The sequence below is a fragment of the Nematostella vectensis genome, chromosome 14, assembly GCF_932526225.1.
Source record: "Nematostella vectensis chromosome 14, jaNemVect1.1, whole genome shotgun sequence".
NCBI classification, from domain to species: Eukaryota; Metazoa; Cnidaria; class Anthozoa; order Actiniaria; family Edwardsiidae; genus Nematostella; species Nematostella vectensis.
Genome location: NC_064047.1, coordinates 2,580,853 through 2,594,219, shown reverse-complemented (window position 1 = coordinate 2,594,219; position 13,367 = coordinate 2,580,853). Strand labels below are relative to the sequence as shown.

General features: G+C 40.5%; 1 protein-coding gene across 5 annotated transcripts in view; it reads right to left on the bottom strand.

Moving 5' to 3' along the window:
* Positions 1-71: 71 nt before the first annotated feature.
* The window catches only part of LOC5500890 (stimulated by retinoic acid gene 6 protein-like), a 35,947-nt gene continuing 22,651 nt past the window's right edge, over positions 72-13,367 (bottom strand). Inside the window, exons 10-20 of one of the 5 annotated variants that reach the window (XM_048721717.1) lie at positions 12,875-12,936; positions 12,195-12,294; positions 11,484-11,559; positions 11,072-11,129; positions 10,006-10,054; positions 9,350-9,473; positions 8,297-8,404; positions 7,556-7,719; positions 2,758-2,898; positions 1,399-1,602; positions 72-1,208 (exon numbers count right to left, since the gene is read on the bottom strand). In XM_048721717.1, coding sequence (XP_048577674.1) covers positions 1,403-1,602; positions 2,758-2,898; positions 7,556-7,719; positions 8,297-8,404; positions 9,350-9,473; positions 10,006-10,054; positions 11,072-11,129; positions 11,484-11,559; positions 12,195-12,294; positions 12,875-12,936 — 1,082 coding nt within the window. In that variant the 3' untranslated portion in view covers positions 72-1,208; positions 1,399-1,402. Of the gene's footprint in view, positions 1,603-2,757; positions 2,899-7,555; positions 7,720-8,296; positions 8,405-9,349; positions 9,474-10,005; positions 10,055-11,071; positions 11,130-11,483; positions 11,560-12,194; positions 12,295-12,874; positions 12,937-13,367 lie in introns of all 5 variants that reach the window. The other 4 variants (XM_048721718.1, XM_048721719.1, XR_007306510.1 and 1 more) reach the window with 4 other exon arrangements.

Genomic DNA, 13,367 nt, shown 5'->3' with positions numbered 1-13,367 from the left:
TGCTCAAAAGGGTTTTTTACGGACGAGAGAGAAGAGGGGGGAGGGGAAAGAGGAACCATGCAAGACCGCTATTATCTCAACGCATTTATTAAAAATTACAATTATAAAAACGATATGTATTCAAAATACTTGAAATGCTGAAAAAAAATTAGAGTGCAAACAGTAAAAGCGTAAAAGATTAGTAAAACTAAATTGTACTATTTTGTACAATTACTAAATAGTGAATTGTCAATTTCCCTCACAAAAGAGTGTTGCCGCTCGACCGAAACAGTGAGACAAGAAAAAATAAATAGCCAAAGTCACGGTCCAACTATTTTACTAAATATTCGCGTTCTAGTTCAACTATTTTCACTAAATTGTACAAAGTAGTTCTATTTACTAACTAATCTCTCACGGTTTTACTGTTTGCACTCTAAGCTCATTCTAACGTTATGGTAATAAAAATCATCATGGTTTATAATATACACCTATTTCGATAAAGTTTGACTATAAGAAAATTGAAAATTGAACAAAGTTTGGCCAATAATAATATATATAATAATCAAAAATGCGTTCATTCATTACAAGGGCCTCGCTACAAACTTAATTCAGCCTCACTGAATGTTATTAACAGATACAAGACATGTTTTCCATAACCAGTGGTGTTTGGCATTCAATCATTTTCCATTTTCTTATAGTCAAACTTAATTGATATAGATGTATATTAAGTAATATTCTTTTTGCAATAACTTTGGCTTGGATTCAAATGTAAACATCTCCGAACATCTATCAAGAAACAGTAAGTCCAAACACCAAAAAGCTGGTTAAGTGATACTCAAGCGGCTATCCCCAAGACGCGTGCTTACATATGGCAACTAGAATAAACGAAAACGCATCTAACTGTACCGTTAGAGTGGTTTTCAAAATCATTTGAAATAATATTTAGTTTATTTAGTACTAATACACTGTAATGTCTTTGTTCTCTTTTGTTCTGGCTTGACTATTACACTGTAATTATTACATTTTGTTTCACGGGATTTTGAAAAACACTCTAACCAAATCGGCATCTGACAAGTATTTTTCTAAAGTGTTTTGTTATTTACACTTCTAACATTATTACCAAACTAACATTACTAACTTGTGGTATTATCAAAAACTTTTATCACCAAAGTGGTTTAAAATCCAACAATGTTCCTTTTTTCCTTGAAATGTGTTAAACATGTTAAGCCCTGTGCAAACTGCGCCAGCACCCACCAGCCAGCATTGCTGGCGAATTCTTGTTCGACTGACCACAAGACAAACGAAATGTCAGAAAGTCCATTTCCCATTTTGACATTTCCTTTGTCCTATAGTCAGTCAAGCGAAAATTCGCCAGCAATGCTGGCAGGTGCTGGCGCAGTTTGCACTGGGCTTTAAGCCCTGCTTAGATAGGCAAATCTCTGCGCTGCATTTTATTTCTTTCGAGAGCATTCTGCAATACCAGGTCATCGGATTTCCTGTACTTCGCTAGCCCAGGGTTACGCAGGAGTGTCACTGCCACGAACCAGCGGTTGGCTGCTGGTCTGCTTCGAAATACTGGCGGGCGCCCTTCTTCTTCTAAGCCACCTTGTGAAAAACGTTGGACTATGATATGAAAGGCCGACTATATGTCAAAGATGAGATCAACACAAATCTTTTCACTTTATCAAGGCTATAAACTGGTTAGGTAATAAAAATTTACAAACTAATCATGTTCATATAGTCTTTCATGTGTAAGCATCCGACATAAAGGGACAACAGACAAACACGGCAAGCACTGAAATTTCCATTCCTAGACAGTTTTAACCCTTTTACTCCTGGGTACTTTTGAGCAAAATTGTAAGAAAAACAGACTGAAAACAGAAAACCCTAATGGGGGTTCTTTATGCTTGCATCTTCTCGAAATGAGCAACAACTATCTAAGATACTGGTTTCAAAAGGGACGTCTCTGCGTAAGAAGGATGCTACGAAACCGTTCCTCACCACCATAGGGGCCCTAAATGGTGACCATTATTTTTCCACACACAGTTGAGTGATGCTTCAACCCATTCGCAGATTAAGTATCAGAATTTTCTAGAATCTTCTCGTGTTTATACAGTACTACATTTAGAGTTGCCTCGCCGGAAATACGCTCAAACTTGAAAAGAAGAGATATGACAGGCATTCGTTTGCAACGCGACGATCCGCCCACCACCCCCCACCCCCCTCCCATTAATCTATCTATCAATCTATCTCTTCTATTTATTTGTATTTGTAAACAGGGGGGTGCCTGAGGAGTGGATTTAACGGTTATTTTATCACTTCTAGATTTCGGGAGGTGCCTCGAGAAACGTCTATAAACGACATGACGGAAAAACATGACTTAACGCTTAAAATAAGCTCATTTCAGATCTAATAAGGCGGAAAATTTCTCTAAGTACTTAGTGAGTAATAGCAAACAAAATATCAAATGCGACTTTTTTAAAATTGATGCGACTTTTTGTAAAGTGTCAATTTGAAATTTTAGCTTTTCGTCCCTGAGGTCATACAAAGCGCAAGGATGATCAAGGAAAAAATATCTTAAAAAGCAAAAATCTGGGTATGTGCATTTCGGCCTCACGTTATTTGTGTTTCAAAAATCAGTACGGAATACAAGGAACCGATGGCCATTGTAATAAATTGTGTCTTCTCTCTCTATCTCGAATTGCGAATTTACAGGTTTTTTCGTCATGTCTCTATAAACTAAACTATAATACAGTGTGTGCCATCAAACATACTCACCAAAGGCGACTTCTCCGATATCCACGGCGTTATTTGTGTGTCGCTGCCAGGTTGCGTTCAAAAGCAACTGACAAAATACCAGCATGACGGGGTGGCTGTGGGCTTTAAGGACGTTGATGAAACCGACGTACGACAGGTAGCCTGGTTACGAGTGCAAAAAAATACAGTAAGCGAACAATTCGACTATATTAGAGTGGGGCAATGAAACGGGGCTGGGGGTCTCGCGTAATAGTAGTACTTTGCCAATGTTTCCATGCTATATTTTAGCCATGTTCACATTGGAAAACGGTTAACTATCAGCGGGGTCATTATTTTCTTAATTAATTTTCTTAATTGTTTAAACACATTGACCCCTCAACCGGCCTGTACCGGCTTTGGGAAGTACCCACAACCCCAAAAATTTATAAAAGCAAACTAAACACAACAAGATGAAGATACTCAGGCATCAGTCTAAGGGATAAATGGTCTTGAAGATATACATCCAACCAAGGTGTTGGCAACTACTCTTAAGCCAAATAATAGCACAGGTTCTTTGACAAATTTCAAATCGAACAAGGAAAGAAAAGCAGAATCACCCCTCTCAATGAAATGCTCAAAATACCACACAAGGGAGAGAGATCAGCAAACACAGCTCAAGACACAAATAGATACCTTTATTCTGATCCTCCAGGTACATTTCCTTGGCCTCAAAACACAATGTCCATTCCTTGAAGGATTGTACAACCACGAAAATATCTTTACGTATTGCAAAGCATTCTGGGAAATCCAGGGGAAAATTCACGAGGGGAGGGCCAGTCAACACTCCTCTCCCCAAAGTCAGATTGTTTTTTAGAAGCCATTTCACCCCGAAGCCAAACAAATCAATCCCAGGTCATACAGACCCAGAGTAGCAGTGTAAACAGTTTTGGAATCAATTTGGTTTCAGAAAAGAAAGCATTTAGGAGAGCTGTGGTGATTCATTAGAAAATTATCTTCTCATCCAGGCAAAGCCAAACAAATAAAAAAATCATCATGAATCCACCTTTGCTCCCAAATATCCATAAGCAAAGCACTCAATTATGCCCAATAGACTTCATGATGTCCTGAGACACTCTCCTAATATGCTCATAGCTGTATTTTTGATAAAAAATACAAGCAACCATCAACTTGTGCTGGCTTCAGCACAACGACGAGGAATTAAAAGTGGGGACCGCAAAGCACTGTTGGAAAGCTTGGATACCGCTGACTAGGTGCAGCTGTGTTTGACTTTGATGGGCTGTATAAAACTCAGAATAGGGGGGGGGGGGTATCTGTTCTCAGTCTTTTTTTTGTAAATTCAGCTCAAAAATAGCCAGGAGTCAATGGGTTAAGAGGTTTCTTGGAAAAAGTTGTGTCACTCGCTGTGCCTAGGGATGATCAACTTGATATCTAGTGGGTCGGAAACAATATACAAATTAAATATTTTTCGAGCAGGCCAAGAGAACAAGAGATCCTTGGCTGAAAGGTACTGCGTTATTCCACAGAGGGTGTTTAGCCTTGTCCCTGTGTAGGTACTGTCACATTAAGCGCGTACTAATCTTTGTCCAGTGTTGGTACTGTAACATCAAGAGCGTACTTACCTTTGTCCAGTGTTGGTACTGTCACATTAAGGGCGTACTAACCTTTGTCCAGTGTTGGTACTGTCACATTAAGGGCGTACTTACCTTTGTCCAGTGTTGGTACGGTGGTCACATCATGGGCGTACTTACCCTTGTCCAGTGTTGGTACTGTCACATTAAGGGCGTACTTACCTTTGTCCAGTGTTGGTACTGTCACATCAAGAGCGTACTTACCTTTGTCCAGTGTTGGTACGGTCACATTAAGGGCGTACTTACCTTTGTCCAGTGTTGGTACTGTAACATCAAGTACTTACCTTTGTCCAGTGTTGGTACTGTCACATCATGGGCGTACTTACCTTTGTCCAGTGTTGGTACTGTCACATTAAGGGCGTACTTACCTTTGTCCAGTGTTGGTACTGTCACATTAAGGGCGTACTTAACCTTGTCCAGTGTTGGTACGGTCACATCATGGGCGTACTTAACATTGTCCAGTGTTGGTATTGTCACATCATGGGCGTACTTACCCTTGTCCAGTGTTGGTACTGTTACATCATGGGCGTACTTACCTTTGTCCCAGTGTTGGTAATGTCACATTAAGCGCGTACTTACCTTTGTCCCTGTGTTGGTACTGTTACATCAAGGGCGTACTTACCTTTGTCCAGTGTTGGTACGGTCACATTAAGGGCGTACTTACCTTTGTCCAGTGTTGGTACTGTTACATTAAGGGCGTACTTAACATTGTCCAGTGTTGGTACTGTCACATTAAGGGCGTACTTACCTTTGTCCCTGTGTTGGTACTGTTACATCAAAGGCGTACTTACCCTTGTCCAGTGTTGGTACTGTCACATTAAGGGCGTACTTACCTTTGTCCAGTGCTGGTACTGTCACATTAAGCGCGTACTTACCTTTGTCCCAGTATTGGTACTGTCACATTAAGGGCGTACTAACCTTTGTCCAGTGTTGGTACTGTCACATCATGGGCGTACTTACCTTTGTCCAGTGTTGGTACGGTCACATTAAGGGCGTACTTACCCTTGTCCAGTGTTGGTACTGTCACATTAAGGGCGTACTTACCTTTGTCCAGTGTTGGTACGGTCACATTAAGGGCGTACTTACCCTTGTCCAGTGTTGGTACTGTCACATCATGGGCGTACTTACCTTTGTCCAGTGTTGGTACTGTCACATTAAGGGTGTACTTACCTTTGTCCAGTGTTGGTACTTTCACATTAAGGGCGTACTTACCTTTGTCCAGTGTTGGTACGGTGGTCACATCATGGGCGTACTTACCCTTGTCCAGTGTTGGTACTGTCACATTAAGCGCGTACTTACCTTTGTCCAGTGTTGGTACTGTCACATCAAGAGCGTACTTACCTTTGTCCAGTGTTGGTACGGTCACATTAAGGGCGTACTTACCTTTGTCCAGTGTTGGTACTGTAACATCAAGTACTTACCTTTGTCCAGTGTTGGTACTGTCACATCATGGGCGTACTTACCTTTGTCCAGTGTTGGTACTGTCACATTAAGGGCGTACTTACCTTTGTCCAGTGTTGGTACTGTCACATCAAAGGCTTACTTACCTTTGTCCAATGTTGGTACTGTCACATCAAAGGCTTACTTACCTTTGTCCAATGTTGGTACTGTCACATTAAGTGCGTACTTATCTTTGTCCAGTGTTGGTACTGTCACATTAAGTGCGTACTTACCTTTGTCCAGTGTTGGTACTGTTACATTAAGTGCGTACTTACCTTTGTCCAGTGTTGGTACTGTTACATTAAGGGCGTACTTACCTTTGTCCAGTGTTGGTACTGTCACATCAAGGGCGTACTTACCCTTGTCCAGTGTTGGTACTGTTACATTAAGTGCGTACTTACCTTTGTCCAGTGTTGGTACTGTCACATTAAGCGCGTACTTACCTTTGTCCAGTGTTGGTAATGTCACATTAAGGGCGTACTTACCTTTGTCCAGTGTTGGTACTGTCACATCAAGGGCGTACTTACCTTTGTCCAGTGTCGGTACTGTTACATTAAGGGCGTACTTACCTTTGTCCAGTGTTGGTACTGTCACATTAAGCGCGTACTTACCTTTGTCCAGTGTTGGTACTGTCACATTAAGGGCGTACTTACCTTTGTCCAGTGTTGGTACTGTTACATCATGGGCGTACTTACCTTTGTCCAGTGTTGGTACTGTTACATTAAGGGTGTACTTACCTTTGTCCAGTGTTGATACTGTCACATCAAGGGCGTACTTACCCTTGTCCAGTGTTGGTACTGTTACATTAAGGGCGTACTTACCTTTGTCCAGTGTTGGTACTGTCACATTAAGCGCGTACTTACCTTTGTCCAGTGTTGGTAATGTCACATTAAGGGCGTACTTACCTTTGTCCAGTGTTGGTACGGTCACATTTAGGGCGTACTTACCTTTGTCCAGTGTTGGTACTGTCACATCATGGGCGTACTTACCTTTGTCCAGTGTTGGTACTGTTACATCATGGGCGTTCTTACCCTTGTCCAGTGTTGGTACTGTCACATCATGGGCGTACTTACCTTTGTCCAGTGTTGGTACTGTTACATCATGGGCGTACTTACCTTTGTCCAGTGTTGGTACTGTCACATCATGGGCGTACTTAACATTGTCCAGTTTTGGTACGGTGGTCACATTAAGGGCGTACTTACCTTTGTCCAGTGTTGGTACTGTCACATTAAGGGCGTACTTACCTTTGTCCAGTGTTGGTACTGTCATATTAAGCGCGTACTTACCTTTGTCCAGTGTTGGTACTGTTAAATTAATGGCGTACTTACCTTTGTCCCTGTGTTGGTACTGTTACATCAAAGGCGTACTTACCCTTGTCCAGTGTTGGTACTGTCACATTAAGGGCGTACTTACCTTTGTCCAGTGCTGGTACTGTCACATTAAGCGCGTACTTACCTTTGTCCCAGTATTGGTACTGTCACATTAAGGGCGTACTAACCTTTGTCCAGTGTTGGTACTGTCACATCATGGGCGTACTTACCTTTGTCCAGTGTTGGTACGGTCACATTAAGGGCGTACTTACCATTGTCCAGTGCTGGTACTGTCACATTAAGGGCGTACTTACCTTTGTCCAGTGTTGGTACGGTCACATTAAGGGCGTACTTACCCTTGTCCAGTGTTGGTACTGTCACATCATGGGCGTACTTACCTTTGTCCCAGTGCTGGTACTGTCACATCAAAGGCGTACTTACCTTTGTCCCAGTATTGGTACTGTTGCATTAAGGGCGTGCGGTCAATGCGAGGGAGGAACACGAAACCGAGAATCAAGCTCTTCAGTCCACGACTGACGGCAGAAGCAATCCCCACGATGACGTTATTCATGAAGAACACCAACGACATCACGCAGAAAAGGCGTCTTGAAAGATAAGATAGCGAATCATACGGACATGTGTTGTTTAGTATTTTCCGAAGGGGGTAGGGGGTATTCAGTGATAAACACATCTTGGGGAAGGGTCCGACCACGGGCTATAGAATAATCTGACTCCGGAATGAATTGTTATGCCAAGTCAGTGTGTTAGTGTTGAATACAAGCACGTATTCCTACGCGCCGACTGATTTGAACTGTTGCGGTATTTTCAATGGAATTCGGTAAAATGAAGCATAAGGCTTTATTTTGAGACGGGGTGTGTGTGTGTGATGGATGATTTCGTGTGAGCAAGATATATTTTTTTCTTCTTGGCTATTGGGCAAGATTTTCTCCCCCTCTATTGGTGGTGTGAAAGACACTTTCCTCCCTGCAGGATTTTTTTTCTTGTAAAAAATGGCTTGCAGGACATTTTGTTTCAGAATCATCCACCCCCCCACCCCCCTCCTCGAAAGTTAAATGATCCGTCCCTTAGATTTCTGCTTATTATTTTTTCGTCCAATATTGGATAAAAACAATAACAAAGGTTTAACTGACATGGGCTTATTACAAACAAAGCTGAACTTACTGGTTGTCAATGGTAACAGTGACGTCAGGCAACTGTCGATCACGGAAGACGAACAGCGTAAGTAATTTCTGAATTACCATGATCAGTACAGTGACAACAAGTACAGGCCTTGAATTAAAAACAATAAATTAATTGCATTGTTGATCTCTGTTATCCTATCATCGTACTTTGTAGCGATGTCATTATATAATTCTCATTACAAAGCACTTTCCCTTATTTTTGTTGCTTCCCAAACAAACTGAGCTACTTCTTTTTTGGTTGCACTCTCCTGTTTCATACTAATCACCTTCATTGCAGGAGGCATTGCTTTTAGATTCTGTTTTGTTGCCTTCCAGGCCAAAATATGGAATGAACGCCCCTACCCTGCCCGAATGTTGAAGATGCGGAGCGCGAACTACAACGGCGAAAAACAATTTAAAATTCAAAAAGCCAGACGTGAAATCTACTCCAACCTTGAAAACTTCAAGTTTCAAGGTCTATCGAGTACAGAAACGTTTGCACTGAAAACTTATCCTTGTTCGCTATGATAAAAATAAAGTTCCACGCTTGTCTATACTTTTTTGGGACTACAAAAATGAGTACATTTTATTAAAGCTAGTTTAGAGTAGATTGTTTTAACAATATACTTAAAAGTATGATATCATATTATCCCTGCCGCCGCCGTCGTTGTTGCTTAAATTCCCTAGTGTTTCTCGAGGGAAGGGTATCGAAGCTTGATATCAAGTTATGTAAGACGCACTGTCTTAAATTCGGAAATGCTCAAATTGTACACATATCTTGCATTAAAAAAGATACTGCTGTTATTTATACACCTTTTTTAAATAATAATGGTAGCGTAAAAACGGCAGAATCCTTGTATCTGAAAGCCATAGGAATGTTCATAAGAACATAAACAAGGATTCTGCAGCGTTTGGATCATGGATTTGAATTTTATTTACGCTTATTTGCTTATTTTACTTGATACCCATGAGGCACTGCGGGTTATGCTACACTCTCCGACTGCAACCTCATTAAGTCAAGTTAAGAATCAAAGTTTGATAGAAATCAACTTACAGTATGCTCAAAATTAGGTTTTTCAGATAAAGTTTCACTTTCTCTTCAAGTCGTGGAAGCAACAGAACTGTAATTGCCATAATTCCGAAGAGGAGAAGCAAGAATATGAACAGAATTATCATACCTGGCAAAAAAAAGGAAAAAAATACATTAATGATTAAATGTGATTTATCACACTTGAAAATAAATAAATAGCTTCCACACAGGAAGTAAATTAGTAAATTTGTGGATTTGTATAAAGTTTCCAATAAAAACACACGAGACCTATCCCGCTGTTAGAAGTGAGTGTTTTAATCACATTTGTTTAAATGAAATACCGTAAGCTTGGGCTCCCTGTGGTCTCAACTAATAGATAATACTCCAATAGGAGATCACGTGACTGTTTGGGTGGCAAACTAGCGCGCGCTCAGGCTTTTAGCGGGAAAATAACAACAACAACAAAAAGCCACTTATTCAGCGCTTACGAAAAAAGTCGGGATTCTTCTTGTTCACAAAAGGGTTTAGTTTCATTCAAAGACTTTATTTCTTCGTCGTTCTCTGGTGTGACGGTCAATGTTTTTGCTTGATTGTTTTGAATTACCTAGAGAGGTCACGTGATCTCTTAGCGCAACACTCACAAACAACGTAGAAGAACATGGTTTTGGAGGAAAACTTACTGAGTATTGTGTAGCCGATCTGGAAGCCACAATAACTCAAACTTTGCCCCTGCAACATATAGACAAATAAAAAATATAATAGCTGTGAACGGGCGAAACAAACAAACAAACAAACAAACAATTAAACAAACAAACAGGCAAAAAAAACACCAAACAAAGAAAGATAAATAAACGCATAAAAGCAATGTATCTTGTTTAATTTGCTAACCATCAGGCAACTTTTAATTATATTAGCTATAGTTAGCTATAGTTTCTGTTTAATGGTTATGACCCCCAATACACTGAAATCTTTACCTTCATGGAAAACCCAAAAACTATACATTTTGCGATAAATCTTCTTTGTCATCTATCTTGGATTATGTATCAGTTATCATGAGCAAACTTAGCCTCCGCAACCTCAAATTAGGCACCAATCTTTAATGACTACAGCCTGGGACACTATATGCAGGTTTCTTCAATAGAAAATGCTTTTGCTCGCTCTCGCATCACGCCTCGCAAGCAATGCGTCTCCTTTGCTCAACGGTACTAACTAACAGATACTGTAAAAACAGCCGCTTTTATACTCGCTTGGGGACGCGCATTTTTCTAGGGACGCTAACATTTACTACCGTTCAAATTACTCAGCGTCCATTGTCCTGTCAAATTAAGAAACTTATCTTCCTGGGAAATGGTAAGGGACGCTAACTTAATTCAATTATCACTATCAAGCTATTGCTATTTGTAAACATGTACATTAAATCAATGTTCTTTTTGTACTTTCATTGTTCTTTCATGGGGTCACATCCACCTCTGCTTTTCTGTTCTTACTAACAAGACAAACAAACATCTTTTTATCACGATAAAAAAAAACAGGATATGATTAATTTGAGCACGTTGTAAGTAAATTCCTAAACGTGTACCGATCGAATTAGAATCACGTTTGAGAAACAACCGGTAAAATACGTAAAACAATTATAATCGCAATCCAAAAATCGCTTACTCAAAATCTTTGCAAAATCTAAAATAACCCAAAATACCCGGTCACACTGAGGTCAAAGAGTTAATTGTCCTTTTCTGAGGTTCTTACCACCAGATGAGAAGGCTTTCTGTATGATCTTGTTTTAAAGGACAGAAGCACATGGTCCCTGGGAAAAGATAAAGTAATTTCACAACCTCGGGAGGGAAACAGGGGAGCCTTCAGTCTGGTTCCTGGTGTTATCATCATCAGCAGCAGTAGAAGAATAATATTCATCGTCATCATCATCATTCAGTAGCAGCATCATTATATCATAACATCATCGCCATCATCATAACCACCATCATCACATCATCGTCATCATCATCATAACATCGTCATCATCATCACCATTATCATCGTTGTCGCTATAATCCTCATCATAAACATTATCTTCATCACCATTACCCTCGCCATCAGGTTTATACATTTAAATGAATGCATAAGAGGATGCGACAAGCATGTTTCAGACCAGCAGTATTACCTGTGGCACTTGGCGAAGTGAAGCATTTGAAGAATCGTGAGCGTCGTACAAATGACCGCAGCCGCTATGCAAGAATCTAAACAAAAACACAAACAAAAAATGAGGTCTTCTTCTTCTTCCATATAACCCCATCTCATTCTATGCGAAGATTCTAATGAGGTATTATAATGTCAACAAAAACGATAATAACAAAAATATAATAAGTAAAGTTACATAAGTCAATGCAAGTCAAGGTCCACCAGAGATGTAGCAATGAGAGTATAGTCAACTGCCAACAGACATTTTCGTAAGAAAAATTAAAAATAAACGAGGCCTCGGCCTCAAAACTTCGGGGGTGGGGTAACATTCAGAAAATATTGTGGGGGAGGGGGGGCAGGGGAAAAGCCACGCCCCTACTGGTCATTTTCTTATAATTTGTAAAAAAAGGGGGGGGGGGCATGTGCCTCCTATGTCCCACCCCCTGCTAAGGCCCTGGTTCAGACTGCACTTGACTGTATACTCAAACTTTAAAATTGATGATACAGTAGCTAGCCAACTGGATAAATTTTGCATAAAATTTGTTCCTTTATTTTAAGTTTTTTTTTGTTTATATTGAGTTTTTACGTTGTTTTGTTACACACTTTTATTTCCCGTTCTTTTAGTTTTAGCATCTGGAGGAAAATACATGTCACCCAGAAAGTATACATATATCCACTACGTTTAGCCAGTCACCTATAACAATAACATGCCAGATATGTTGATAGTAGGGGCCAAATTCCGGGGGGATTACTTTGCGGAGGATTTCAGCTGCCACCAACTCAGCAACGGTCATCTGAAAACACACACACACACAAAAATATATATATATATATAAAGTTAAGCTTGTATTAGCTTCGTCTAAAAGATTTTTGCGTTCGATCATATGGGAACCAGCCTGATTTTTTTCCTGCAATTTGTAAACTTCATTTTGCAAACTCGATTTTGAGTAGCCTGCGTAGCAAACACGAAGGGTTGAGAAAGAAGCGAGAATGAGACGAGGCAATCGATCCATCACTCTCCAGACGCGACTGGTCTAACCCTCATTTTCCCGAGCCCTTAGCGCTTGCTACACAGGCTAGATTTTGAGAAGACACCAAATTCCCAGCGTATGTTCTTTTTTTAGGCTGCTCTCTTTTATGCTTGGTTGTCAGTCCTGTAGCAGGCCTCAAAATATGGGGGGGGGGGGGGGGGGGAAGGCACACTACATAAACATTTATAAGAAAATATTGGAGGGGCACAGCCACGCTCCTACTTGTCATTTACATAAAATTTGTGAGAATATTAGGGGGGATGTACCCCTAATGCCCCACCCCCTGCTACGGCCCTGGTTGTAAGTAAACACATAGACTACACGTCACTTATTTTTGACTTACAGCATAAATAGACACAGCGATCACTGCAAACATGCTCACGATCTGCGTGGAAAACTTGAAGTCTGTGAAAGAGGCACAGTGGGCATCGGTAAGAAGGAAACAATAGTAGAAAAAGGAGGGGGGCTAATTTCAAGCAGTAAACCTTGACCTCTCTAAAGCCTGGTTTCCATATAGTCAAAGCAGTCGTAACAGTGGTCTGCAAAAAATCCCTCGCGACCCTTAGGACTATTTGGAAACACTCGATGGGACGACCCTTATGACAGATAAAACTGAAGCGACGGGTAGTGTCACAGTCGTCAGAGATAGAACCAGTTCTATAAGTTTCCATATAGTCGTAAGGGTCGCGAGGAATTTTTAACAGACGACTCTTACGACTGTTACGACTATAAGGACCTGGCTTGAACGAATCAAAATCAATTGGAAATAATTTAGCTGTAGGTTTCAAAGTATGTGAATTTAATGCGTTACGAATGTCATGCGCCACTCTCTTTAT